We start from the raw sequence: 27,315 nt of genomic DNA, 5'->3' as shown, positions 1-27,315 counted from the left end.
GCTGCGTAGTCCTCCGCAGTCGTGGGTGTCTGGATCTCCCCATCTCGGTCGCTCAATCGATCAGTCTGCCTCTGGTTTAAGGCGACAAACTATGCTGTGGTGGTAGCTCCTCCGAGTGTCCAGTGTCTTCTCTAAAGAAGTCTGTGATCTGTCTCTTCATGCTGCACTCCTCAGTGAAAATTCTGGTCCACTAAAAACCACTCCAAGGTAAGTGTAAGCATCTGTATATTCCACTGTCTCCTGCCCGTATGTGAATGCGGGTGCTGACCTCCTGATCCACTATGGGGTGGTATTAAATACCATGACCTTGGTTTTACCAAGGTTGACAGACAAACCACTTTCATGGGCAAACCTATGCAAAGCATCCAAGTGACGTTGCATTCCCTCTGGAGAGTCAGAGATCAACACAATATCATTAGTATATAAGAATAGTGGAATCCATGTCCCTGCTAGCTGTGCACCTCTATTACCATCTCTCTCAATGTAGTCAGAAACCTCATCCACATACATACCAAATAAAGTAGGAGAGAGCGGGCAGCCCTGCTTCACCCCAATAGTGGAGTAAACTGTCGTAGATAGACCCTCCGAGGTGCGTACATACCCCATTACTAACCTGTAGAAAAACCTCCCCTGAACCCTGCCTGTCCGGTTGCGCGTCCCCTCCCTCTCTGCCCATCTATTCAGTTGCTGCTCAAGAATGGATGCGTACGACCGTGCCAATGTGTGTCCAATCATGATAGTGCAATAATTCCCAGGCTCCATAGGGTCTCCTGACTTGAAGATAGGTACAATAGTAGGTAGGCTCCAAGTATCAGGCAAGCCCTCACACATGGCACGGTTAAACATAACTGCTAGAAGCTTTGCTAGTAGATCTCTGGCATGCATGAAATTCTCAGCCACTAAGCCATCATGATCATATGCTCTCCCAATCCTCATCCTGTCAATGGCCTTCTTCATCATCTCAATGGTGAAAAAAGCACATGTATGTGGGCATGGATCGGGGGGGAAGGGGGGTCGGGAAGGGGCGGCTATCCAGGAATTATGTACAGAGATGATGCGTGCTAGCCCTGGCTCCTCTGTGCACAGGTGTTTGTAGATCCTATCTATGTATACAGAGTCCGTTTCCCGCGTGAAGATGTAGCGAGTAGGGGTTGCTGCCTGTAGCCTGTGTGCTACACTAAACTGGAAAGAGATGGTCAACGACACAAGAGCATGATCCACTGCCACACCAATAGGTCTTGGTTCAGCCGTGAGGTCGTGGATACTAGAGATGAGGCTCGGCTGTGTCATGACATAATCCACTGTGCTGGCTCCATGTCTGTGTAGAAAGCATGTAAACCCCCCCGTAGCAGGAAATCTCTGTAGGTTGTTCAAGATGGCCAATCCATGTGCAGTCCCCATGTCTATCAATTGTTGTCCATACTCAGTATATTTCCCATCGTGTGATAGTCTGGATAGGCCCGTCTCTGCAACATCTAGCTCTCTCAGCATCTCCTCTGAAGTGTCATAAAATACTGTCTGATGATGGGCAGTCCTAGCATTGAAGTCCCCTAGAATGATGATGTCACCATCTCTAGAGAACTCCCATATGTCATCATCCAAAATAGAAAAGGTGTAACAGACTTGGACACTCTAAGTCAAGAATCAATACGACAGCACCAAATAACCAGTTCACAGTTCACAATAGATTTGCACTGGCCCGGCGGAGTTCCGTGCCTAGAGATATTGGCCCCAAAGATTGGCGCCCCTTTCGATATTTCTTTATATATTAATCAGTTCAAAGTACAAGAAAGTGGTTAGGGTTTCACTCTTAGACTCTGCGTCCAGATGCTCTGCAGAGTGTGTGCCCAAACCACTTATTTAAAGTTTACAAGGGATGCCAAAAGCAGAGCCCAAAAGCTTCAGATCAAAAGCCTAAATAAAAGGAAAGGCTTTCTCTCTCTCTCACACAAGCTCTCTTGAGCTTTTAATAAAATAAAGCAATAGTACTCTCTCTCTCTCTTTATATCTCCAATGTGTAGGAAATAAAGCAAAACTGCTGTAGCCCTGCTTTTGCGCCGCAATTCATGGGAACAGGCCACGTCAGCAATTCAACGCTTTTCACCTGTTGCCCTAGGGTTAGGGTTAGGGTTTATGACAATTTTTACGGTTAGGGTTTTTGGCAGATTTTAGGGTTTGCAAGTTTTAGGGTTAGGGTTTGGAGATTCAGGGTTTTCAGCAGCGGTCGTGGTTTCGACTCCCGGGCAGACACGTCATCACTTTGTGACAAAAGGGGGATTGTCCTTTGGGTGGTGCATATATTGACGTACTCTGGGGGAAGTAGCACATAGCGGTGTAAAGATATCTGCCTGTCTTTGCTCTCAATCTCACCCACATGTACCTAGCTTGCTCCTCTTGCGGGCTATATGTATCAATGGCTACAACTCCTCCCTGAATAACACTGCCACTCCTCTTGAGCCCCGCCCTCAGCGCTCTGAACATGTCCTTTCTACAAGCTGTCTCCCATCTATATCCACTAATGTGAGGTATAGACTGCCCAGGGGCCTGATGTGTCTCATAGTAGAAGACGATGTCTCTTCCTGTAAAACTATCCTCGAAAGCACCCGCATCAAGGCGCATAGATCCATTACAATTCCAGGTGGCAACTTTGAGTGTGGTCCCATAGGTCTCACACCGTCATGTGGAGCGCTGCTCTACAATCACCACCCGACCATCTCTGTAGAAGGCCGTCTTTCCCTTCTCCCTTGCCGCTTGAATCTCTGGCATTACCTCTCTCATATGCGCAAGCTGTGTGAGAGTGATTTAGGCTCAACAGACACTCTTTCTCCTTGAATCATTAAATTATCCTCCAATTGGATCGCATTGATGGTGACTGCTTTCCAAGTGATGATACCTCTAATCACTAGGCCATTGTAGATATCCTCATGTCGTAACCCCCTAATGAATCTATCAAGCAACTGGTTATTGTTGAAGCGCTCATTTGGATTACAACGAGAATATGCATGTTTTCTTTAGTGTAGGACGCCTCTTCAAGAGTCCTTTGCCTCCATGGATAAAAAACGCATGATTAAAGCTCTCTCCTTTGAAGTCTCCCCATTTCCTTGTGTCTTCTTCCCTACCCTCCATGCCTTTGTATGAGTAGCCTCACTACCCATCATGTGGAGAAGTTCTTTGACTTCCCCTTCCACATCATCTTGGTCTTTTAGACCGGTTACTCGTATGTGCAAAGCTCTAGTTTTCCTTCGCTACTCTTCTTCTAGAGTCATGTTGATGATTGTAGGAGTGGGGACATATGTGATTTCTTTCCCTTTCCCTTTCTTAGCGACTTCTATCCATTTCTCAGCCTCATCCGCCTTCTTCTATGTCTTTGTGATCACATCCATCCACAAAGACGTCTTTACCACATTCTGTTTCTCCTCCTCTTTGATCATCCGTACCTGCTCCTTAATGACCTTGATTTCCTCTATCATCGAGGGCTGGAATTCCCCTTCCTCTAGTCCATTCCTTGCTCTATCAACCAGCTCTCGCTTGTGGGCTGAGACCTCTTCTTTGAGTGCTTGTGAATCCGCCTTAAGTGCTTGTAGCTTTGCCTGTAGGTTTTCTTTCTCCTTCCATTGCGTGCCCTTGTTGAGGAACATTTGAAGAAGGTTGGCCTTCTCTTTCCACCATCCTTCTGTATGTGCTTTCCATTCTTTCATTGTATCTGCTTTCCATTCTTTCATCTCCCTTTCCATTTGTGTTATCTGCTTGTTTGTACGCATGAAGGTTGCCTTTGTTTGGGGCTTGCAAGCTGGTGAAGCGCTTATGACCTCCATTTGTATTCGAGTTATGTATATAAAGTTGTCCTCTGATTACGCATACGTAGTTGTCGTCAGTTATGCATACATGGACATCCTCAGTTATGCATACATGGACACCCTCATATGTGCACACATACCATAGAAAACCAAAGAAAAATATCGAGACTTCTGCAATTTCAGAATTCTGCCAATTTTGGCAATTCCAAATTCTTTTTGCAATCTGTAATTTGCTTGCTGGTCTCTTGAATTTTCTGTAAATTTTGAAATTTTTGAAAATTTCCCCCCCTGATTCTTGCAGGTCTGATTCTGATTTCTGTAGGTCTGAATTTTCTGGTTCCTGCAGGTCTGAAATTTTGCTGCTGTGTGCTGCCTTCGACAGCGCGCAAACCCCCTCACTGCATTGCTGTAAGGCTGCCTTGCCCAACTCTCTGCACTGTTGATCGAACCTTACATTGTTGCCGTAACATCAAAAAACAGCAGTACTGCTTGGCAGCAATGAGAGGGCTGCTTGTGCTTTGTACTGTTTCAGAGTTTCAATAGTGAGAACATCCCCTTCTCTTGGGCCCCCTTGCTTACAAAGCAGAAGCTGCCCCTCTGCTTATGAATTTTTTCAATCAAAAATTCGAGCACCCCCCTTGCTTTTGCCAACAAAATATGAACCTTAGGTTGAGTCCGTCAGTCCCATTTTGTAAATGAAATTGACGGCGTAAGCGAAACCAATGTTTGAACGTTCATCACGCATGCTTATGAGAGATGCGACCTGCACCTGTGACCTTTCCCTTCTTGCGCACGAGCAGCCAGGATGGGCCAGCAACGAGAGAGAGAGAGAGAGAGAGAGAGAGAGAGAGAGAGAGAGAGAGAGAGAGAGAGAGAGAGAGAGAGAGAGAGAGAGAGAGAGAGAGATGATAGTGTGAGTGAAGGTTCTGTGAGTGATAGAGAGAGAAGACTAACACCATATGGGTTCCCAAACATCCCCGCCAAGGGCCCCCCAATCTATTGCTAGAATGGTATCTATTTAAGGTTGCACAAATGCTAATACAATGGATCTAGATGCCTCTAGATCATGGCTAGATGCTTCGATCTCAGAGGCTAAGGGCTGAATATGGAAAATGCTAGAAGTACTGGCTTGAATCTGCAATTGCGACAAGGTTATGGGCTGATCTGCTAATTTTGATGTCAAAGGTGCTTATGAGGAGCCAAGACGATGATGGTGGGGTGAAATTTGAAAACACTACTGATGTTGAGAGCTGAAATCTGGAAACACTGGTCTGCTGCGAAAATTTAGGGCTGTGCTGTTGTGTCACGTGCGCACTTGACTTGCACTACGTGGACATGCTTTTGCTACATTCTAGCATGAGTCATTAGCTTAGGACTGGGCCTGGCACCTCTGTGAGCCTCTAGTCGGACGTGCATGCCCAAGCCGGTCATAGTTGCATACCCTCTCTTGCATAGCACAGTCGTTTCAACATACATGCATTTTACCGCGTGAACCACCTCTTATAGGTCATTCATTTATAAATGACTTTTGGAATTCCTTTTAAAAATCGTTAGTTTGTTGGAAAACTTGCCTGACCCAGCCTATAATTCTTATAAAAGAAACCCTAGCACTAGGTGAGAAGAGTAGAGGAGCAGAGCAGTAGAGCCTCTCAAGCATAGTGGCTGTCTAGCGTTTTTGCCACCCATTGCATCAGTGCTAACAGCCTTAGTACCTCGCCGTCATCAGCGTCTTTGGACGATCAGCTTTCAGCCCTTAGCCACGCAGATCACCCCATTCCTTGCAACGGATCCATCAGCGTTCTCAGCCAATCATGACCAGCGTTTTCAGCCTAGCATGATCAGCGTTTTCAGCCAGGAAAACCAGCGTGTTCAGCCCAAGACAGCCGGTGTTTTCAGCCTTTGATCGCCAACAGACTTCAGCCCTAGCCTCGTCAGCGGTTTATTGGCATTCAACCATAACGTCGACATCGTCAGCGCCGTCGTTGTCACCGTCGTCGACACAGTACCCCAGCTCCCAGCACCCCTTGTGCCTTGGCTCGGCATAAGGATCCACAGAACCTCGTCATCGTTGTCGACATAGATCCACAGAACCTCCTCGTCGTCGTCATTATGGTCGACATAGAACCCATCAGTACCTCGTTGTCGACATCATCGTCGCTGACACAAAACCCATCAATACCTCGCCATCGACAGCATCGTCGTCGACACAAAACCCAGCAGTACCTCGCCGTCGACATCATCATGGTCGGGATTGGTCCAAGTTCTGCGTCGGTGTAGGTGATCAACCAATCAAGTTACCTACCTTTCCTACCTTTCCCACAGATTAGCAATGGCAAGAACTATGCCATTGGGAAAGCAACCATGACGGCAGTCTTCGACTCTTACAAGCTTGGAGGTTTTGCCACAAGCAACTTTCTAAAGCCAAGGGATCTTGTGGGAGCGAAGGTATGGGAGCGTGTCAATGCTTGAATTCGATTATTTAGCATCCTCAAGAGTACACTATTGGTCATTAGTTGATCCGATCGATGAAGGAGGTGAAGCAGATTTGGGATTGGCTTTTATCTTTATATGATTGAGTTTCTTCGATGCAAGGTGCGCCATCACAAAACCCATCTAGCAGCTACAAAGCTTGCACTCAAAATTGAGGAGAGTCGTTTCTATTCCAACTTGGAGGTGTTTCAAGTAGTTAGTGGCATGAGCCATGTTTGTATAATCTTTATATATCTTTATATATGGACCCGACTAAAAATCAATATTGGCAAGCATATCATGGATATCCTTGATTATATCAACGATTACCCCTTCCTGTTCATCCTAAGGCTTGCTTACACACCACCCACCTAGGAATCGGCCTGCTAAATAGTCAGTGGGGAAAGTCTCGGGCCACCGCGATCCCCTGCCCAAGCTCGACAGGGGCTGAGCTCCTACCTAGCTTCCTCAGCTCATCATTGAACCAATAGGCTATGAGCTCTTGTTGAAGAAATAGTTACTCTTAAACGATAAGGCGTCTTTGCTATCCCCAAAAGTGATGAGTAGGCATCAATTTGGTGTGTATCCAGGTTAAGACCTCCAAGGGTGGAGATGTTAAAAGTTCTGTCATCTCAAGTGAACTGCGCAATGTGAACCCAATATTTATTTTGGCTTTTAGGGATTTATTTCACTTATTTGTCAAAGTCTGTGTAGGGTAGTTTATTGGGGATTTCTATATAAGAAACGCTCAGCCCCCATTGTATAATCATCTGTTATCTAATTGCCTTGGTTGATTGGTTTATTGCATCCTCTCTCTCTTTCTCTCTCTCACTCTCGTGTCTTCTCACCTTGGTCTACACGCGTCCGCATGGTCGACTTTGACATGGTATTAGAGCTGCAAGCTTAGCCATTGATAGCCTTGGTGAAGGAGCGGTCAAAGGAGGAGAGGAGATGCTAGTAGAATCCACCCGCTGATCCTTGCTGCACCGCTTGCTGCCCACTGCCTTGCTCACCCATCTCCGGCGTTTCAAAACAGTGGCTTCCAGCCAATCAGTGTCCCCCAAGCAGCGACAACGTTGTTTGTCCCCAGCGACGCGCTTTGAAACGCGTATCTGGTAGCCAGCGCGACAGCGTGCGTACCCAACGTTCTGAAATGCCGCCTTTGCCAAGCCCTGACCCCTAGGAAGCGCTCCAATAGCCTAGCGTCGACAATTCGTTTTTTTTTATTTGTCTTCCTCATTCGGCAGCCCGCTATCCCGACTTTGAGATGGCGTTTTATAACGCTGTCTGTCCCATTACTTGCGGCGGCTTGGAGCACTTCTAAGCCGCTCATCGGCAAGGGAATCATCGAGTGCGGCAAGTGCGAGTTCGGTGCGGCAAGTTCGGTTCGGGTGCGGCGAGTTCGGTTTGGGTGATTCAAAATGGCTCCCCCTTGCTCGAGCCAGTGATGTGACTGACTGAACGGCAACAACTACGCTCATTGGAACTTGATTATGCGGCTTTGGTTTACTCGAAAAGGGTTATGGGATATCGTCGACGGCTCGGAGCCTCGTCCCACGAGGGACCCCCACAACAGGTACACCCGTCTTCAAGACGACGAGCACGCCATATTGTGTGTCGATTGGGATGCATCCAATGCGAAGGCGATGTTGGCCATTGCGGAATCTCTTACAAAGGACTTATCTCCAGCCATTTAGACCTTGAAGACTGCCAACAAACTGTGGCTCAAGCTTGTCAGAATGTTTGATCGAGATTCCGCGATGCGAGCAGTCACCCTTCTTGGACAGTTGTTTGAAATCCATTACCCTTGAGGAAGCTCCATGCAATCATTTCTGATGAAGATTAAAGTTGTGCATGATCAACTGGCAACTATGAAGAGTGCACTTACCGGTACCTAATTAGTTGCTTTGGTCCTTACGAAGTTGCCTACAGAGTATGAAACGATGGGTAGAACCCTATGGCTACAAGTCACGAAGGAAAAGTTGGAATTTGACGATCTCAACTCTTTTCTCATTGAGGAGGAAGCCGTGTTGGTTACTCAATGCAAAATTCTGATCGCTGAGACAGTGGATACACGTGGCGAGGCACATGCTACTTCGAACTCCAAAAAAAGGACAAAGTACCATTGTTACAAGTGCAAAAAGCGAGGTCATTTGGCCAAGGATTGCAGATCCAAAGGCAAAGACAAAGATTCTGCAAAGGACAAGGGTAAAAGCAAGCACCAGGAGGACAGTAGTGACAGTGACTCAGGGAAGGACAATAGGGAGGCTGCCGGTGTGGTGACAACCACACTGGCACGGACTCCCGCCTTCTAGTCACATGCAGATCGGTGTCACCACTAGCTTCAGCCAGAGAGAGGCTTGTGAGTGGCAGAGAGGGGCAGAGAGTGCTCCCTATGTTATGATTTGGACCCATGTGTAGGAGTTCAAGTTATTGGTGTTTGGACCCGTAGGTCGAAGTTCAAGGCACATGCATTTGGCAGGGAATCGATCAGGCAAAGACACTATGGATGGGCGTGCCAATTTATTGTTGTTGGTCGGATCATTGACATGATGTGTTCCAGAGTTCATTATATTGGAGTGTTATATTTTGGACGTGATAGTTCACAGTTCACGAATGGGGATTATTGGACGTAGTCTTGTTTACAGGTCAAATTTTCTACAGAGGCAACCGATGCTCAAGATGGCATTACTTTCAGGTACAAAGTTGAGGAGAGAAACATCGAGGTGTATCCAGTGGAGTGTACAACTACTAGGGTGTCCATGGTAGCTTCTTCATCGACTTGGTTTCACTATTGATGTCCACTATGAGCTGCAGAGAGGGTGTTAAAGTTTAGGCATCTCAAGTGAACTGCCCAATGTAAACCCAGTATTTATTTTGGCTTTTAGGGATTTATTTCACTTATTTGTCAAAGTCTAGGTAAGGCAATTTATTGGGATTTCTATACAAGAAACCCTCAGCCCCCATTGTATAATCATTTGTTATCTCATTGCCGTAGTTGATTGGTTTAGTACATCTCTCTCTCTCTTTCTCTCTCTCACTCCCGTGTCTTCTCACCTTGGTCTACACGCTTCCGCATCGTCGACTTTGAGAGGAGAATCTACAATCAAATTCTTAAAGTTCTTTTGTCAAGCGCAAAAAGTTGTCTTTGTTGGCACTACCTTTTGGCAGAAAGGGAGTGTAAATACGAGGGAATTTTAGCCCGTGTACAACGGAGCACCTTCCAATTTTTGGAAGGTATGTTATGTCTGTCTCCATACGCCTTGTTCTGATACTAGCATAGTCACCTGGAACGAGAGGCAGAAACGAGACGAGCAAGGCCTTCCAAGACGGAAAGGCAAGGCCTTCAAAGACGGAAACGGCTTGCTCGTTTCATTGTAACAATTTAGTAATACTTTTTACATGTATATTGTGTATAAAACGTGTGGAACTCCCATGAAGAAATGCAAAAGATAAACGAGAAACGAGGACTTTGGAAAGGGATTTTCTGATCCGATAGGCCTCAAAATGGAGTTTCGTGGTAACTATGGTTTGATTCCTTATCTTTTTATTGCCTAAATATGCTGGATGAGTCAATTGCTTGCGCAACCTTCTTCACAGCTCAATATCGCCTTCATTTAGTTCGCACGTCAATAGTATGGTAGGTTATGTAGCAGCCGTCGGTGCAATTATTCTTTGTAGGAGCTTTCGGTTGGTTGTCACATTGTGGTTTCCCATTGATTGCCCCATGGCTTTGCTGGTGCTTGCTTGCTGTCCTTGCCCCGATCATCATCGTTGATGGAGCTATCGTTGCGGCATGCCTCGGTCCACACATCTCGTGTTTTGCTTGCATCCAATGTGGCTTCTGGTCATCTTTAGTTTTCTTTTGTTATCCATGTCATTGACTAGCCAACTTTGACCCTCGGTGGTGCTTACATAGAGGATTCATTTGTGCTCCGCATTTTGCGCAGCTTGATTGTTGTCTTTGTTCGACCCCTTGTGGAGGTGGTTGAGCTTGTGTGTCGTACACTTTGCCAAGCGATTGTGTGTTTGCACACGTCAGCAATAGAGCCTCATCAATGGTAGGTGTCAGCATTGATGCCGTTGTGGCATGTGCACCCCTCCCTCTCATTCGGTATTTGGTGCTATTGCTTGGTCGATACTTTTGTTTTGTTTTTGACTTTTGTTCTTTTATTCTTTCATGTTTTTTGTTTTTGGACGTGGTTTTTTTGTCTTTCTCTTGGTTTTTATTGCTGTCTTTCTCCCTACGAGAATGTGAGTGGTAGAGAGGGGGGGGGGGGGGTGTTGTGGGTGAGTGGAGCGTGGATTTTGGGTAAAGTGTTTTTGGGTCTATACTCTTACGGCTTGCTTTTGGATGTGCATGAATGTGGGTGTGTGGAGCTTGTCTTGTACGTATATGCACGTGTACATCTAACCCTATGTGGATGTGGACTAGGTAACTCCTACTTCTAGGGTTTAGGATCACCCTAGGAAGCACCCTTATGAGCTTGTACCTGTAGGCCTAGGCACTTTAGGTACGTTGCATACCCTCTGATTGCACATGAGCATAACGAGTGTGTGCTAGGCAAAGTTACCCGAAACGGGGGAACGGTGAGGGGTTCGGAACGGGAACGGCACGGTAAGGGAGGCATAAAAACACCCAAATAATGCAATTTTAAGCTCTGTGTGACTGAATGAGGTAGTATCAGAGTCCTTTGACTCTAATACTCATTAAACACTTGATTTGAAGACCATTCAACCTTAATATGCCAAATGTGTGTCGTGTAGACTTGAGAGCTTGAGAGGAGGAGAGAGAGAGAGAGAGAGAGAGAGAGAGAGAGAGAGAGAGAGAGAGAGAGAGAGAGAGAGAGAGAGAGAGAGAGAGAGAGCTTGAAAGTTGAGAGAGAGAGAGAGAGAGAGGGAGAGAGCTTGGGAGAGAGGGGGAGAGCTTTTAGCCTCGCAGAGTCTATACTTGAAAGCTTGAAAGAGGGTAGAGCTTGATAGTCGAGACTCGAGAGGGTAGAGCTTGAGCTTTGGCCCTTGAAAGTGTGTGTGCATTGTGAAGGTAAGGGGTGGAGAAAGGGGCATTTAATAAGGGGAGGCTCACAAGATAAAACACCCAAATCTGAAATTCTGCCCATTTCGAACCGTCTCGAGACGTTCCGGGCCGTTCCGACATCAGATGCCTGTCCAGAACGTCTGTCCGTTCCAGGCCATGTTACCCCTACCCCCCCCCCCCCCCGTTCCGGCGTGCCTGCCCATGGGGTGGCATTTCCCAGTAACACTGGTGCTAAGTGTAGGCACAAGAAGTATTCCCAATGCATTAGTACCTGAACTAGGTAGTTATCGCATACAAAGCACCTCTTATAAATGAGTTCTTAACTTAATAAGTGACGGGCATTTTAAATAGCAAGTCGTGGGATTCATATGTAGACCGCTCGACCCAGTATTTCTATGATATTAAAGTGATCCCAGGCTTAACCATTTTGGACCGCATGGGGCCACAACGCTCTAGTACCCTCAACACCATTCCCTGGCATTTTTGCCATCAGCTGTTAGGTGCAGCAAAAGGGTTTAAGGATTTTAGCTCAGATCTAGTACTTTGCACAAACACAAGGTTACTAGGATTTTACGTTTATTGTTCGTGGCACTGTACGGATTTTCGTGTTTTTGCGTTGAGCCCACTTACTACCAACTTTTACTTTTGGGAGTCGACGCTTTTCATGTAACTGGTTTTAAGTAGGCCTAGGGTCTTTATAAGCGTGCCAGGGTCTCTCTCTTTGTAGATCAGCTTGGGGGTGCTGCAAGAGAGACTCTCGGACATTCTACTCTTGTGAAGAATAATAATAAAGGAGCAGTGAGAAGATACGCTAGTCTTTGGGGTTGGAACTCCGCCGTTTCGTGTCGATTCTCTTTTTTCCCTCTCCCTCTTTTCAAGTTTTACTCAGTTGTTTACAGAGTCTCACTTGTGTTGCTGAAGATCTTTGGCTTGGAGTACCCAAGTTTGTTTCAGTGGTATCAGAGCCCAGACGATTCTTCTTCTACGAAGGATTGGATTCCTTTTTCCACGGCACACATAGATTTTGGTAGTGAATTTGATAGGGAGGAAACTTGGCAGGGAGGAAACTGTTCCACTTGTTGGATTAAAGCCCCATGTGGCCGGTTTAGGCCAGGTGCCCGGTTAGGCCAGGTGCCCGCCCACTATATTTATTCATTATGTACATAATAGAATAAGGGGGCTCACATGTAGAGAGTGAGTTTTAGCCCATGCAAACACAACGTCTCCTCTTCTCCTCTCTTCTCCTTGCTGCACACACTCCCACACGCTCTCACTCGGGCACTTCAAGTGGTATCAGAGCTCAGGGATTGGGAGCACGATTGGAGCTCAGCGGGGAGGTAGGCAGAGAAGCAGCAAAAACTGCAGCATGTTTTTGCAGATCTGTTTTGGCCTACCAAAACGTTTTTGTTCAAGCCGATTTCCACCATTCGTGACCGGTTTTTTGTCCTCTTCAACTTTGCAGAAGAAAGTTTTCTCAAAATCTTCACCAATTGTGAGATACGTCACTCAGACTGCCTATACGTTTAGGGTACACAGCTGCAGATTTTTACAGATCTGTTTCGACCTGTAAAAACAACACATTTCAGGTCCATTCTCGCGATTCCCAACCATTTTGCGTGGTCTACAACTTTGTAGAAGGAAGTTTCTGCAAATTCTGAACGGTTTGAAAGGTATAGGCTGATAGGCTGCAGGGTATTCGGAAAGTTGAAGACTATGTATGCCTATTGTGGTGATTTGCTACATTCGGAGAGCTCGGATTGAGCTTTTTCATTCTCTTGTTTTGCACATTGATGGTTTTCTCTCAATGAAGAGTGTGGGTTGAAATTTTCAACAAATTTATTCGCATACGTTGAGAACATTTTGTGGATGTATGCATTCTTGTGGACTCTCAGGTTCGAGAGTAGATTCATCATAGGTTATGTGCATTGACTTGTGCGATTGAGCAGATTTCAAAAGTGTGGTGTACGGATTTGCAGAGAGATTTGCAAGCATTTATAGCATGATTGTGAGTTGGAACTTTCAGCTGATTTGGATACCCATTTGCTACACATTTGGTACATACTTGATGCTCGTTTGTATTGCCATGTGGATGCACATGATGTGCGCTTTTCGACGGATGGTATTCTTCACCTTGCAATGGTATATGTGGGCTGATTTTTAGCTATTTTGAGCTATTTTGAGCATCAATTTGTGTCATATTTTTTGGTTGGTTTGTATCCAAGTTTATGCTAGTATATGCCTCGCTTGTAGAGTGCGGTTGATGTACTTTGTGTTCTGGATTACAGGATTGTTTTCCAAGTGTAAAGAGTTGAGACTTTCGGGTAGCTCATGTATGCTTGAGTGCGGATTTTGTGCATGATTTGCTCATGGTTTTGAGCATGTTTATGGCATGTATGGTTATTATGGTTAGATAGCCAAATACTGTCGAAACTTTGTCGGATTTTTCTTGCGAGTTTATTTATTTATGCGTATGGTTTGCAATCGTGTTTTGATTGCATTTGGCACTCAATGGTTGCTTTGCCATAGTGTTTTGGCATCGCATTGTGAGAGTGTTTGCTCATCCGATTACGTCATTTGACATACATGTGGTAATCTCTTCAGGCGGGAGATTGTCGATGATAGTTTCATCGATTACCACATAGTGCTCTTGGATTAGAGTGGGTGTTTTGGCATCATTTGAGTGGTTTTGCTCACTTGTTCATTAGATTGATCGCCATATTTGCTGATACTTCTCTTTGACAGCTTATGCTAGCTTATGTTGTATTTTGACAGTACTTGGTGGATGAGTTAGCCAGGCTTTGGCTATTGTCAATTGATCGACTTGTGCTTGGTCTTGTCACAGGTTATTGCCATGGATTTGGCATGTACATCATTGTCAGCATTTGTGATTTTCCGTACAAAGTTCGATGGTTCAAACTTTGAACATTGAAAAGTAGGTTTGCATGATGCATTGACTCAGTTGGGCCAAGTGTTACCACTACAGGGCATGGATGCTAGGCCAGAGTCTATGACTGACGATGAGTGGGAGGACTTGGATGGGCTTGCACGTTCGACGATCATGTTAGACCTTGGTGAGTCTGTCTATCGCATTGGTTTGGATGCATGTACAACTAGAGAGTTATGGCAAAGATTGTGTAATGCTTTTGGCACAAATGAGTCTAGAGAGATGCCTACAGTCAAAGGACGATCTTGCAAACATAGAGATGTTGTGTGCTGGCACTGTGGTCATACAGGGCATGTACGTAGGCGTTGTTTTCGGCGGATGAGACAATGCAAGAGATATCACAAGAGGGATGCTATCACTTTGGGTAGCAGATGTAGCATATGTGGCTACACATGATGGAGATGTCACCTTTGCTTCCATGTTTACTCTTGACTTTCTTATGTCGGTTTTTGACGACACATTACCTTCGCATTGCATACTAGATGTGAAATGCTAGATTTCATGTCACGTCGAGTCGTGAGTGGAGTGGTTTAGCACATATGCTAGTGGTATGCTTGGACATGCGTGTCTAGCTGATGGTTCAGTGCATGAAATAATTGGTGCAAGAGATGTCAGACTATTGTTGCCGAGTGGTGCATCATACGTGTTGGGAGATGTACCCCATGTGCCAGGTTTGACGCAGAGCTTGATCTCTGTGAGTCAGTTACGAGAGAGCGGATGCTAGGTAGTGTTGGATGAGCACAATTTCAGATTGCATCATGGACAACTAGTCATAGCGAGAGGTGCTAGTGTTGGCACGATTCATGCGATGCGAGTACGCCACATACGAGACGGGACAGTCTTCGTGAGTACGCAGCCATGCAGAGAGACGAGGCTTGTCTCCTTTGTCGATAGGTTGCATGATGCTCTTGTTTGTGAGCATGTCGAGCCAATTGTACAGACAATTGTGTAGCAGGGCATGTCATTTGTGGATACGATGACGGATATGGATGGCTTGAGTGTTGAGGATTCAGTCGTGATTCAGTCCTTCATGGATATGCTTAGGCCAGAGGTTGATGTGCGTGAGTTAGAGCTAGCTAGGCATTGCTCTTACCACACAGGGTTCAGGACAGACAGATGCTCTTGGTGCACATGTGACATGCGATGGACACAAGGATGGATTCCAAGGATCGGAGTTCGGGTGTCAAGAGTGATTTCTATGAGTGGAGTTCTGAGCCAGATTTGATTGAGATGGTCAGATTGGTAGATATTGCAGGATTGCATCAGCATTTGGGAGTCTCATGTACGAGATACTCATCTCAAGACTCGAGATTGCATTTGCGGTATGTGCATTTGCAGTGGGAGCAGTTAGTCGTGTAGTGACTGACGGCCTTGAGCATAGGGACGCTTTGCAATGTATGGTACAGGATGTGTGCGGCTTTTGTGAGGAGTATCGTGTCAATCGCTCTATACTTTCTCTATGATTAGAGCTGGATGCACACAAATTCAGTGAGCCAGTGGGCGTTGGCGCTGAGGTCATACTTGTGATGACCTTGTACAGGTTTTGTACGGTTTTCTTTTCTCTCTCACGGCCACATGGCCTTTACGTGGGAGGTTGTTGGGGTAAAGCCCCATGTGGCCAGTTAGGCGAGGTGCCCGCCCACTATACTTATTCATTATGTACATAATAGAATAAGGGGCTCACATGTAGAGAGTGAGTTTTAGCGCCTGCAAACACAAGGTCTCCTCTTCTCCTCTCTTCTCCATTGCTGCACACACTCACACACGTTCTTGCTCGCGCACTTCACCATCTACTCACATGAGTGAAGAGACCCATGGAGGTTCTAGCAAGAGCTACCCTCTTTATGAGGAATGGAGAGCAGAGAAAGGCCCATTTCCGCCAACCGACTTCGATAGGATGGAGTTCCAGTCGACTGCAAGTTGACAGTGGTGCTAATCAGATGCTCAAGTACTCCAAGGATCCACATTATGCAAAGTTTTTTAAGAATCACCCACATTTCAAGATTCATTTGTGATGGTAGGTTACCATTCACCTACCTCTCACATTGGCCATGAAACAGAAAGCAAAGCTGAGTGCTAATAAGCAAAAACTGTACTCAGAAGAAGAGTCGCGCAACACACTATCTTGGCTATTTGGGGCAGAAATCTACTTTCGAGGCAGCTAGCAAATCCAAGAAGCGTGTCTGCTTTGTGGATGACCCGAGTTCATCTTCCCCTTCTGATAGCTCGGGGAGTTCTTCCTCCGACTCCAGCGAGGAGGATGGAAAGTATCAGAAGCGGGGAAAGACTCAAAAGAGCAAGAAGAGTAAGAAGAACAAGCGAACCAAGAAAAGAAAATCTCGGAAGCTTTGGAAACACATTGACAGTTTTGACGAGAACAGCTCGTCCTTTGATAGTAGTGAAGACACCAGTACTATATGAACCAATATAACCATCTTGAGAAAAAGAGTGGAAGACCAAGGATTTTAAAGAGGGTGGGCAAGCACTCAAGTTTGACATTTTTTAGGCTATAAAGACACCCACAAAGCTCTTGCATTCGTACAACAGTTTGACATTGACTTTTGTGGGCGGACATTTTTCTGTTCATTTTAAAGTACAAGAGCGTGATCTTATCTGAAAGAGAATGCCAAGACTTGATGGTCAACCCTACTGTTGCGCAAGGAAGCGCCTACAAAGTGGTTAAAATTCAAACACGTCTTCACTTCTGCGGCTCACAGAAGAATATGAAGAAGATGTCATTACAGCCTTGAATCATTTGAAGATGACCAAAGAAGACACCTTGGATAACTATTGCTATAGGTTTTGGGATACTTTCCTACCAGCCTCTTCCGGTTTAGAAAATTACCTTTAAGCAACAAGTTGAGGGGTTTGCCCAAGGAGATACGACGATATGGCCTCCAAAAGAAGTCTGACTCCATTTGGAGACTTATGGGCATGGTCAGCAGGGATTTGGTATGCATGTCGGCACATTAACGTAGAGTTCTAACTTCTACAGGCCATTGTCTGCTCAAAAGGGGTAAACTTTGTCGGATGGTAACAAGGAGAAGGGCAAACTTAAGAAGAACAAACCAATCGGCCCAAGATTGTCAATCGAGGAACCTGTTGACTACTACAAAGAGGGCAAGCGTTACGGTTGTGGAGAGCAGGGACACATTCTTGCGATGTGTCCTAACAAAGAGTGAAATGATAAAGCATAGGACAAACCTGAAAGTTTCAAAGGGGCGAGGAGCGTGCAAAGAAAGGGAAGACAAAGGCAGAATTGGTTTCGGATTTTGTGGGGACAAATTTAGAACAGGCAGACAAGAGTACGGAGCTCTGCAAAGCGTGGGGGAAAGTATGAGTTGAGGAAGTCCTTATGTTCTTCTTTGGAGGAGCCAAGGCCAACTTTATCTTCGATTGAACTGGCAGTTGGACTTGAAATCACTCCAGAAGAAATGCATGCGACTATCGATGGAGGCAGTTCTAGCAGCACCAAGGGGAGATTGTCAAAGTCAATGATGCGGAAGCGTATAGTCCAAAGGGAGAAAGCACGAGAGAGAGAGATATTGCGAACCAACCAACCTTGGCAATGAACTGATGATATACAATGGGGGCTGATGGTTGCTTATATAGCAACCTCAGTGAATTGCCGTTGCCCTACCCAGACTTTGAAAAATAAGTAAAATAAATACCTAAAAGGCAAACTAAATAATGGGATCACATTGGACAGTTCACTTGAGAGGCCAAAACTCCAACACCCTTTCTAGAGCTCATAGTGGACATCAATAGTGCGACCAAGTTGATGAAGAAGCTACCATGGACACCCTAGCATCTGTACACTCCATTGAATACACCTTGGATTTGCTTCCCTCAACTTTGCTCTTTAGAAGAATACCATCTTGAGCATTGGTTTCCTTTTAGAAAATTGAAATGTAGACCATACTACGTCAAAGAATCCCCATTCATGAACTGTGAATACATCACGTCCAAAAATACTTTCCAGATAATGAACTTTGAAACACATCTGTCCATAATCCAACCAACAACAATGGATTGGTGCACTCATCCATAGTGTTTAGATACGTTTGACTAGTTTAGATACGTCTGATTGGTTTCCTGCCAGATGCATGTGCATTGAGCTCTGACCTGTTCAAACATCGATAACTTTGAACTCCAACACAAGGGTCCAAATTAATTTACACGGAGCACTGTTTGCCCCTCTCTGCCACTCACAAGCCTCTCTCTGGCTGAAGCTAGTGGTGACATTGACACTTTGACTAGAAATCTGACGTCGAGGCTCACAAGCCTCTCTCTGGCTGAAGCTAGTGGTGATATTGACATTTGACTAGAAATCTGACATCGAGGCCACTGTGGCCGCTGCCACATGTCCCATGCCGATCTCCTCTGTCAAGTCTTGATTACGTAATCTCTGGCCAGCTTGCCTTTGTCTTTGTCTTCCTGTGAGTTTCTGCTTTTGCCTTTGGCTTGAAACTCCTGAGCCAAACAAAGCGTTGAGTCACATTCATAACAATTGTGGTCGTACCTTGTGGGTACCGAGGCAGCTAATTGAGTATTGGTACTGCCATCCTTGTCAAGCTTGGCGATGCCTCTATCCTCTATCGAACTCGTCCATTTGCTTTTGGCTTCACAATCTCAAGCCAAACAATTTGGTGGTTTCCTTGAGAATTGTGCCAAAGCATAGGCCGCTAACTGGGTATTGGCGGATGATGCGTTGTCCATAGCCATTTATTGGTGTTGGTCTTGGTGCTCCTTCGTTGCGCGACATGCCAAGGCAAGACCTTTGTCGAGTTTCCCTATGCACTGCATTGACTGCCACATGGGCCATGTCTTCTTCAGACAACATTTCAAAACGCTCTACTGGGAGAGCTCCCATTGTACGCTTTTCTTGCTTCAAGAAGGTTTTTGCTGCAGCACCCAAGGGCGTTTCAAAGCAACCTTACAAGGTGCCTATTGTAAGCTTCCCAACTACCTCCATGCCATGGGCGTTTCAAAACACTGACGGACTTCATCTTCTGTGCAACCGGCATCTCAGGTGTCTTCCGTGAGGGCTCAATCTTGCCACGTTGTCGAGTGCACTTTGCTGTTGCTCCTGCGTCTCAAAATGCAAGCGTTAGAGAAGGGGAGCAATGTGCCGTTGAGTGCAAAAAGGCCAACGTTTCGGTATGCGACGAGAATGCACTCCAAGAAGCTCCTCTTGCAGTATCGTTTTAAAATGCCAACAGGATGAGGTAGGAGCGACAAGGGCTACGCCGGGGTGGGGGGTGGTGGGGGGGGGGGGGATGACGCCTTCTCTTCGCAACAATGTCGGGATCACCTCTTCTTCGGGTGATGCCTTGCTCTACCAAAGTCATCGAGCACGAAGCTTTGATATCATGTCAAAGTCGACGATGCGGAAGTGTATAGACCCACAGAGAAAGCACGAGAGAGAGAAAGAGAGAGAGAGATACTGCGAACCAACCAACCTTGGCAATGAACTGATGATATACAATGGGGGCTGAGGGTTGCTTATATAGCAACCTCAGTGAATTGCCCTACCCAAACTTTGATAAATAAGTAAAATAAATACCTAAAAGCCAAACTAAATAATGGGATCACATTGGGCAGTTCACTTGAGATGCCAAAACTCCAACAGAGATATGGCCATTACACTTGTCATAGGCAAACTATTTTAGGGGTGGCAAAGGCAGTTGCACTGGATTAGGTTCAGATGGTTGCACCATATTCCTGAGGACTTCTTGAGTGGAACAGATGGTTGGGAAGGTTACCGGTTGGAAGGTCTCGTTCTTTCTTGTGCCAGAGGAGGAGGTACCACCTGGGGCATCGTGGGGGGTAACATGTAATTTAGAAAATATTGAAAACTTTGCAGCATTGGGAGATTCTACTGAGGATGCGGCGAAAGAATGTCGCGAAGCTCGTTAAGGAGAAATTGGAAGTACTTTGTCGAATCCATGAACCCCATGTGGTCTTGGGTTCTTTATGGCTTATGCCCCTTAAGACAAAGCGATGAAGGTGGGAGCACGACCGATGCGCGATGGACTAAGGGTGGGAGTGCCTAATAAGTCTGGGACAGGGACATGACGATTCTTTTATGAAAAGCACTCGACTAGAGCTTTGATACCACTATAACAGGACATGTATCATGTGTCAACAAGAAAGAATAGACTGAACAGACTTTTAAGCACGTCAAAAACAACTGAATTAAAAGAGATACACGACACATGAGACGGGAGTGGCGGAGTTCCACCCCAAGAGAGCACTGGTCCCAAACCCTGTCACCCCTTTCGGTATTTCTTTATATTGCTTCAACTTAGTACAACGCCGGTACTCAGCTGTCTGCTCTTCCACGCGGAAACGTGCCAGATACTGAACCCATGGCACATATTTAAAGGCCCTGGGTCTATTCATAAGCAGTACATGAAAAGCATCGAGTTCTGAAAGCATCTGGCCTTCCAAAAGCAGCCAGTGCCTAATCCGGAAATTTGTACAACTGCCTCGTTAGCATGTGCAATTCGCGGAAGTCCGTATAGGCTGCCACATCATCAACGCAAATCGCGGGCATTTTACAGTTGCCATGTCATCACGATTTTACGCAAGGCTTTTGTGAGTGTGAGAATTGGTCCTACTTTATTTATTGTCTTTTGGTCCCCTGGGCCCCATCGTACGTGGTCTCATAAGTTGGTGGGAACTTCTTTCAAAATTGCCCCACTCCACGAGGCTTTGTAAGTTGGTAAAACTTCTTCTGCGACTTCTCCTTAGGGTTTAGGCCTCTGGGCCGGGACCTGCAAGCTGGCTCCGTTCTTTAGTGGCTTGACATGTGAGCAGTTTGTGACACAATGCCCAAATTTAGGGGAGTATTCCATGGGAATCAATCTCATTGGGTTGATGAAGGATGCAAAGGTGTTTGGTATGGACTTGCTATGGTATATGATCGAGTGTCTCCCATGAAGTTGCGATCATTGGATGCAAAGCAAACAATGGTACAAGAATATCTCAACAAGGTGTAGGAGGTCCAACAAGAGATACTTCACATGGGAAAGCAAATAAGTTGAGAGGACATGATTATTCAACTATTGGGTCATTTGCCTTCTTGATTTATCAATTTCTATTCTTCATTGACTACTAGTAGATAGTTGAAGACAATCACTTGGGAGGAGATAGTCCCAACGGTATTGGTCTAGGAGCCTTGCTTCGCTCGATCGAAAGGGAAGCAAAAGGCAAAGTAGAAATGCGGCAACATCATTTAGAAGCTGATTGCTGAGCGGGAAGATTTTTGAAAGCTGACCTGCATTGCAATATATGTGGTGAGAAAGGCATAACTGCAAAACCCCATGATTCTCATGGAGAGGCCCATGTGCAAAGCCCAAGCACCTCTTTGAAGTTTGTAGGGGAGGGACACAGGCTCTTTCAAACTCTACCTGGCCGTGGAGTAGAAGACATGCTGCTCTACTCCCAAACACCTCTACCCTTAGCGAAAATTAGGGCTTCCTACTGTTGGATCTCCTTCCTTCAAATCCTCACCTCACTTACAGACAAAAACGGATAATACTCTACTCTCTACCCTTAGCGAAAATTAGGGCTTCCTACTGCTGGATCTCCTTCCATCAAATCCTCACCTCACTCACAGACAAAAACGAATAATACTTCAGTGCTCTCCAAGTTTTTTTAAGCCACTGAGTCATTTTTGGGATCCCAAACTTGTATATGCAAAAACACCATAGAGAAAAGTAGTACACACCGCCTTTGTATTCTTTCTATAAGCATGCTTTATTTACATGTGTAGTGTCGAAGACCATAAGAAGACATTTCTAAAAGTCTTGCAAAAAAACATCACAACATTTCAGTTTGTGATTTCTGCCACGATTTGTGGAGTAAATCCCGTTGTGTTTTGGTGGTTGTGAGGTCAGCATTTGGGTTTTCGGACGAGGGAGCTTGGGCTTGTCTTCTCCTCCTCCTCAGGTCTGGTACAGCCTCATATGCCCTTGAGTACAACTGCAATAAGAAATTCAATTCTTGAGTAGACCCTGACTTCATGCAGACATGCCGCCTCGTAACAGTACTTCTCCAAGCATCATTGACACAAAATACTGCCCTACATAATTCACAGTGAACATTTAGATTCTAATCTATCTAGTCATCTCACTTGTTCTAGAACTCTGGATACTCCAGAATGACAATTTGCCTAGTTATCTCCTCCTTTCAGAACTCTGGAGTCCCAGAGCTGTGCGTCACAGATGCACAAATAAGAAATGCATTCACTTGAACATGATACATGAAGTCCATCTGCTTAGAGCGTGCTGCTCAAGAAAATTAGAAAAGAAGTGGCATTGAGGTAGATGATGCAACTTGTACTTTGCAGTCTGAAGTTCATGGCATGGTGAATAGAAGTCAGGTTTCCATGGGCTGTTATGTTATATTAAGTAACCTCAGATATGAAAATTACAGTTCTGTTGTGGCCTTCCTCTTTCCAAATGCTGCAACTAAAAAATTGGCCGTGAATTTGACAAGATCTATGACTGCAGATGGCTTCGGTGTTTGGATTGTACATCTGGTGTGCAGCTTCAAATCCTGCAGATCCTGCCATTTTACTACCTAAAAAAAATCTTGGCTCTTGTACATCAAGAACTTCATTGTCTATTGGAACATCCACAAGAGTCCCAAGGGACAAGAATGAAACTAGTACAGAGCCATCTTCCTTAGCACAGCCATCATCTGCACAAACAAGATCAAGCAAGGGGTGGGCAGCTGGTGATGAAGAGCTGAACAAAAATTCTGACTGTAGAAGTCCAGAAGTTCTTTGCTTCTTTTGTGGCGACCCCTTGTGCAACCCACAGAAAAATGAGGCCCGTTGCGAGGAAGACAAGCTTTATTGCAGTTTATGTGAAGTCGAGGTAACATTTTGTATTGGAAGTTCTTCTAAACTTTCAATTGGCTGCTAAATTTCTACTTGAACAGCTGCTGTCTCATACTGCAGATTTTCAAGTGCAGCAAGCATTGTAGGGTGTGCGATAAATGTATTGACGGCTTTGATCATCATTGCAGGGTAGGCTTGTACTTGAGCCCTTTATTATGGTTTTTCGTCTATGCTTTTAGTTAATGTTATTCATGCTTTGTGATATAAAATCCAGAGAGGATTCTGCATTAAATTATTTAATTGCTAAAATTTGGCACTTAAATTGTGTCATAGTTAGTGATGCACCTTCTATCGTTCAATTATGCAGTGGCTCAACAATTGCATTGGTAGGAAGAACTACAGAATATTCATCGCCCTGATGATATCAGGAGTTTGTTTGGTGAGTTCTAGATATCTTTTGTTCTGCATGCTACTGTCTATGAGGAAGGGCATGATTAGTGATGTGCAAGTGTTGGAAAAAGTGATAGGGGGAGTAAGTGTTTTTCTGAAATGTGCTCTTTTCTTGAGTGACGAACAAGCTGATTGAAGCAGCTTGTTTGATGAACATTTCCTTATTGAATCTTTCTTCTAAAGGAGATTCTACAGACTCAAATCCATGTATCCTACCTTGAACTTTGTTAAACAGCTTGTCTTGGAATGGGCCATTGGCGTGTGGGTGATTGCTCGCTGCTTCTTGAACCGGAGTCAATTTCAAGAAGAAATCTCTTCTAGACTGGGGAGTAGCTTTTCACTGGTGGCATTCCTCAGTGTAGTGGTAAGTGCAAGTCTTAAGAATAGTCAATGGTGTGCATGTAAGCTTACGACTCTTGCCTGGACACGAGTCATTTTGTTTTGTTGGCTTCACACTTCATAGTTTTTCAATGGGGATTACATTCTTGAAACCTGTAGCGCATCCTGCAGGGTTTTTTTGATTATGTTAGCTTCTCATCCAGAGTACTCAGCATTGATTCATTGTTGCAAAATTAAATAGAAGCATCTTCAATGCAGGTTGTGGGTACACTTCTTGCCGCCTTTGCAACGCTTCCACTGGGGCAACTCTGTCTGTTTCATGCGCTCCTCATTCAGAAGGTATTGTCATGTGGTAAGTATACCTGCTGAGTGTTAACTGAACCAAAACTTTGTTTTGTACACCTTCTCAGGGTATCAGCACATATGACTATATTATTGCTATGAGGGAGCAAGAACAGCATTTTGAGCTGGACCTTCCGAGTCCATACGCGTCTCCAGAAAGTTCTGTAGCAACAGCCATGAGTGGTGCAAGCTCTACTGGGGCTTTACATCATGCTGCGTGGTGCACACCACCACGCCTTTTTGTGGATCATGAGGTAGCATTTTTCTTTGCTCTGAACAGTTGGCAATTTTGCTAGTGTAAACCCCTTGCTGGTTGCCTCCATACTCTGATCCTGCAAACCCTTGTTTCATGGGAATGCATGTTGACCATGCAAGAAAAGCTTTGCATTTCACACGGTTAAAGTCCAACATCAATGGCAGTCTGCTCGTGGTCACCATTTGAACATAGTTTTGGAAACTCTAAATAGCCATTCATGGAAGGACTGAGGAGCAAGGAAATGGTTGATTCTATTCTCACAAGGATGAAAGTTTCGGATTAATATTAATAGGGATACTTTTTGTGCAGCTATCTGCCATTAAATTTGACGACGTCAAGCACACGAGCTTTGAAGCACTGAAGGGGTCCAATATGGATAGTAAAATTAGAAAGAAGCTTCCTGCAAAAATAAGTCCATGGGCATTAGCACGTCTGAATCCTGAAGATGCCCTTCGAGCTGCTTCGGAAGCAAGAAAACATTCTTCTGTTTTGCGACCAGTTCCTTGCAAAGAGCCCATTGCAGTTGTTATTGCAGAGACAGACAGCAGCTCTGAGCCCAGCAGTGATGAAGTCACACGAAGCACTTTTGCAGCTACTTCCCCTTCGAGCCTGAATGGACAAAACGGACCAGGAAGTATCTCTACTCAATCAAAGAGGCAGGAGGCCAGGGCTAGGTCATGGCGTGGGGAGACCTCAAAAATGCCAGTAATGCTCGGCGGTAATGCACGAGGTTTTATTGAAAAAGAAGAGACTTCTGCAGAACTGGGAGCTGTTCTTTTACCTCTGCAGTTCGAGGCCCTCAATGCCTTTTGCGGAAGGGACAATGGTGAAATGTTTCGAAGTGGTCCATCGTCTGTCTCTACCTCCACAGAAAGTAGTAAGGGGTCACCAGAGGGGCCATCGAGGATAAATCTGTCGTGCAATGGTGGGGCCTCGGCTCTGTCGGTCCCTCTTGCGAAACACCCATTTATCCAGCGAAACTGTCCTTTACATGTTAAAGATGGTGGCATACAAGTACCTTGTTACCATTACAATGAGGATGAGGAAGATGACTGTTTGACCATGGGCTCTAAGCCTCGCCTTATTGCCCAGTTTGGAAGATCCACAAGCGATGGATATGAAGCATCTGGTGGTGAAAGCGCAGATGACAGTGATTACCGATAATGCCAGGTGTAGCTTTACTTCTGTCATAAATGAGTACTATGCATATTTAATCATATTTTTCTTGCATGCGGCATCGAGGCTCTCAATGAGTGCATAGTAGGAAATACTCAACATCTTAAACTGAAGTAAAGTCTAGAGTGTAGGTTTCTGCAGCTGTTGGAATCCCTTGTTCTTACCCATTGGAGCATTACTTCATACTCTAAAAGATTCCATTTGGAAGCTCCATGACTGGTTGCAGTCACCAGTGTGCACCTTCCTGAACCACAGCTTTTTAGAGTTCGGACAAGACTAATACGTCGTGATTTTGGATACCAATGTCATGCTGTCAAATGTGAAAAGAACTGTACCTAATTGAGTGGTATTAGGAAACCCTTTTGCATGGTACATATTGGAGTTGTGGCAAGATACGAGCAAAGTTGATGGTAAGTATTTAAGACTATGTCAAGACCAATTGCCCTTATGGCTGCTTCTATCAACGTAGCTTTGCTTGTTTATTGTGGTGCATACCAATGTGGCACTGGCCCCACAATTTATTTTTGTGCATGGAAACAAATTAGCTGGGAGGTGGTGTCTTCACCTGACCTTGAGGCAGGAGGAACAATTGGCTCAAATGTCAATTCAGCACTGACTTGGGTGATTGCTGGAACAGGTTATTTGTGGCGATTCGACTGACTTACAGCAAACAGAACTACCTTTTTGTATGGAGCCAAGGAGGTGCCCTTCTCTTGCAGACATCATAAACCCTTTCCCCAGGATGGCTGGATTTTTGTCAATGTGATGAGCTGAAAAATCCTACAAGCTGGAGGGTGCTGTTCACATTGGGTGTCTCTGATGGTACCAGGCGCATTGCTTATGTTAATGGTCTTTTAAGAGACATTTGTGCTTATGCATGAAGATGTTGTCGAGAGGTCTGTTTGGCATCTGTTAAGTTTTGGAGCTGCAAGTGCATCATGAGTAACACAAGGCCTTCTCTATCCATTGCTATTGTGTATCTGCAGGTCTCACGAAAGTTATTTTTGGACTCACACTTCGACAGCTAGCTGGGGAAAGTATTTATGTTATCATTTTGGATGTATCCGACCTGTTAACAGTAAAGCTCATCATCTCCTCTGTACTTTATATCCCTTAAGAAGACTATCTCAACTGTCTGCTTGTATGTTCTCATTCTGAAACAAGCGTCCTTGATACAAGGATTGCAGCGTGAGTTGTAAGCACTGTGTGCATATACTTTTGTTCACAGATATCATGCTTGTGGTTGCTTTGTCATCCCATCCCAATGTAAGGTGGCTGTTAGGGTCCCTATTGAAGTGTAGTAAAGCAAAGGTGTGTAAGTATTGCAGCGTGCAACTAATGACTAGGACGTTTTCTAGCTTTTCCATGGGTTTTTCTAGCTATCCATCCATCTACCACTTGCACAACCATTCTTGTTATTGAGGGCTTGTCTATTCCATTTTTCCTAGGTTGTCTTTATGGCTATACCCGTCCTTGCCCTGCATTTGGAATAGCTAAAATTTTTTGGCCTTCGCATTTAGAAGGCAAGGTGGTTCTCTTGATTGCTTCATCATCCTAGTAGGAGTTTTTGTGGATAGGTATTAGTTTCCCTCTCTTTCTTTGAGAAACACTGGATCAAGGCTATGTTCAGTGAATAGTGAGTAGCCATTTGAG

General features: G+C 45.1%; 1 protein-coding gene across 7 annotated transcripts in view; it reads left to right on the top strand.

The window, feature by feature from the left end:
• LOC147431921 (putative protein S-acyltransferase 22) overlaps positions 1-26,916 on the top strand; it is a 30,123-nt gene extending 3,207 nt beyond the window's left edge. Inside the window, exons 3-12 of one of the 7 annotated variants that reach the window (XR_015185729.1) lie at positions 22,148-22,204; positions 22,768-23,136; positions 23,220-23,288; positions 23,467-23,538; positions 23,785-23,913; positions 24,147-24,227; positions 24,299-24,484; positions 24,796-25,656; positions 26,300-26,558; positions 26,649-26,916. Coding sequence is in view for 6 of the 7 variants with exons in the window: in XM_086494370.1 (XP_086350496.1) it covers positions 4,144-4,205; positions 22,768-23,136; positions 23,220-23,288; positions 23,467-23,538; positions 23,785-23,913; positions 24,147-24,227; positions 24,299-24,484; positions 24,796-25,650 (1,823 nt within the window). In the remaining variant the exon portion in view is untranslated. Of the gene's footprint in view, positions 1-4,143; positions 4,206-22,147; positions 22,205-22,767; positions 23,137-23,219; positions 23,289-23,466; positions 23,539-23,784; positions 23,914-24,146; positions 24,228-24,298; positions 24,485-24,795; positions 25,657-26,299 lie in introns of all 7 variants that reach the window. The other 6 variants (XM_086494374.1, XM_086494369.1, XM_086494370.1 and 3 more) reach the window with 6 other exon arrangements.
• Positions 26,917-27,315: the final 399 nt, after the last annotated feature.

This window comes from Adiantum capillus-veneris, chromosome 21, assembly GCF_014529385.1.
Source record: "Adiantum capillus-veneris isolate H3 chromosome 21, ASM1452938v2, whole genome shotgun sequence".
Lineage (NCBI taxonomy): Eukaryota > Viridiplantae > Streptophyta > Polypodiopsida > Polypodiales > Pteridaceae > Adiantum > Adiantum capillus-veneris.
The sequence above is the reverse complement of the archived record's forward strand: the minus strand, read 5'-3'. Positions and strand labels throughout refer to the sequence as shown.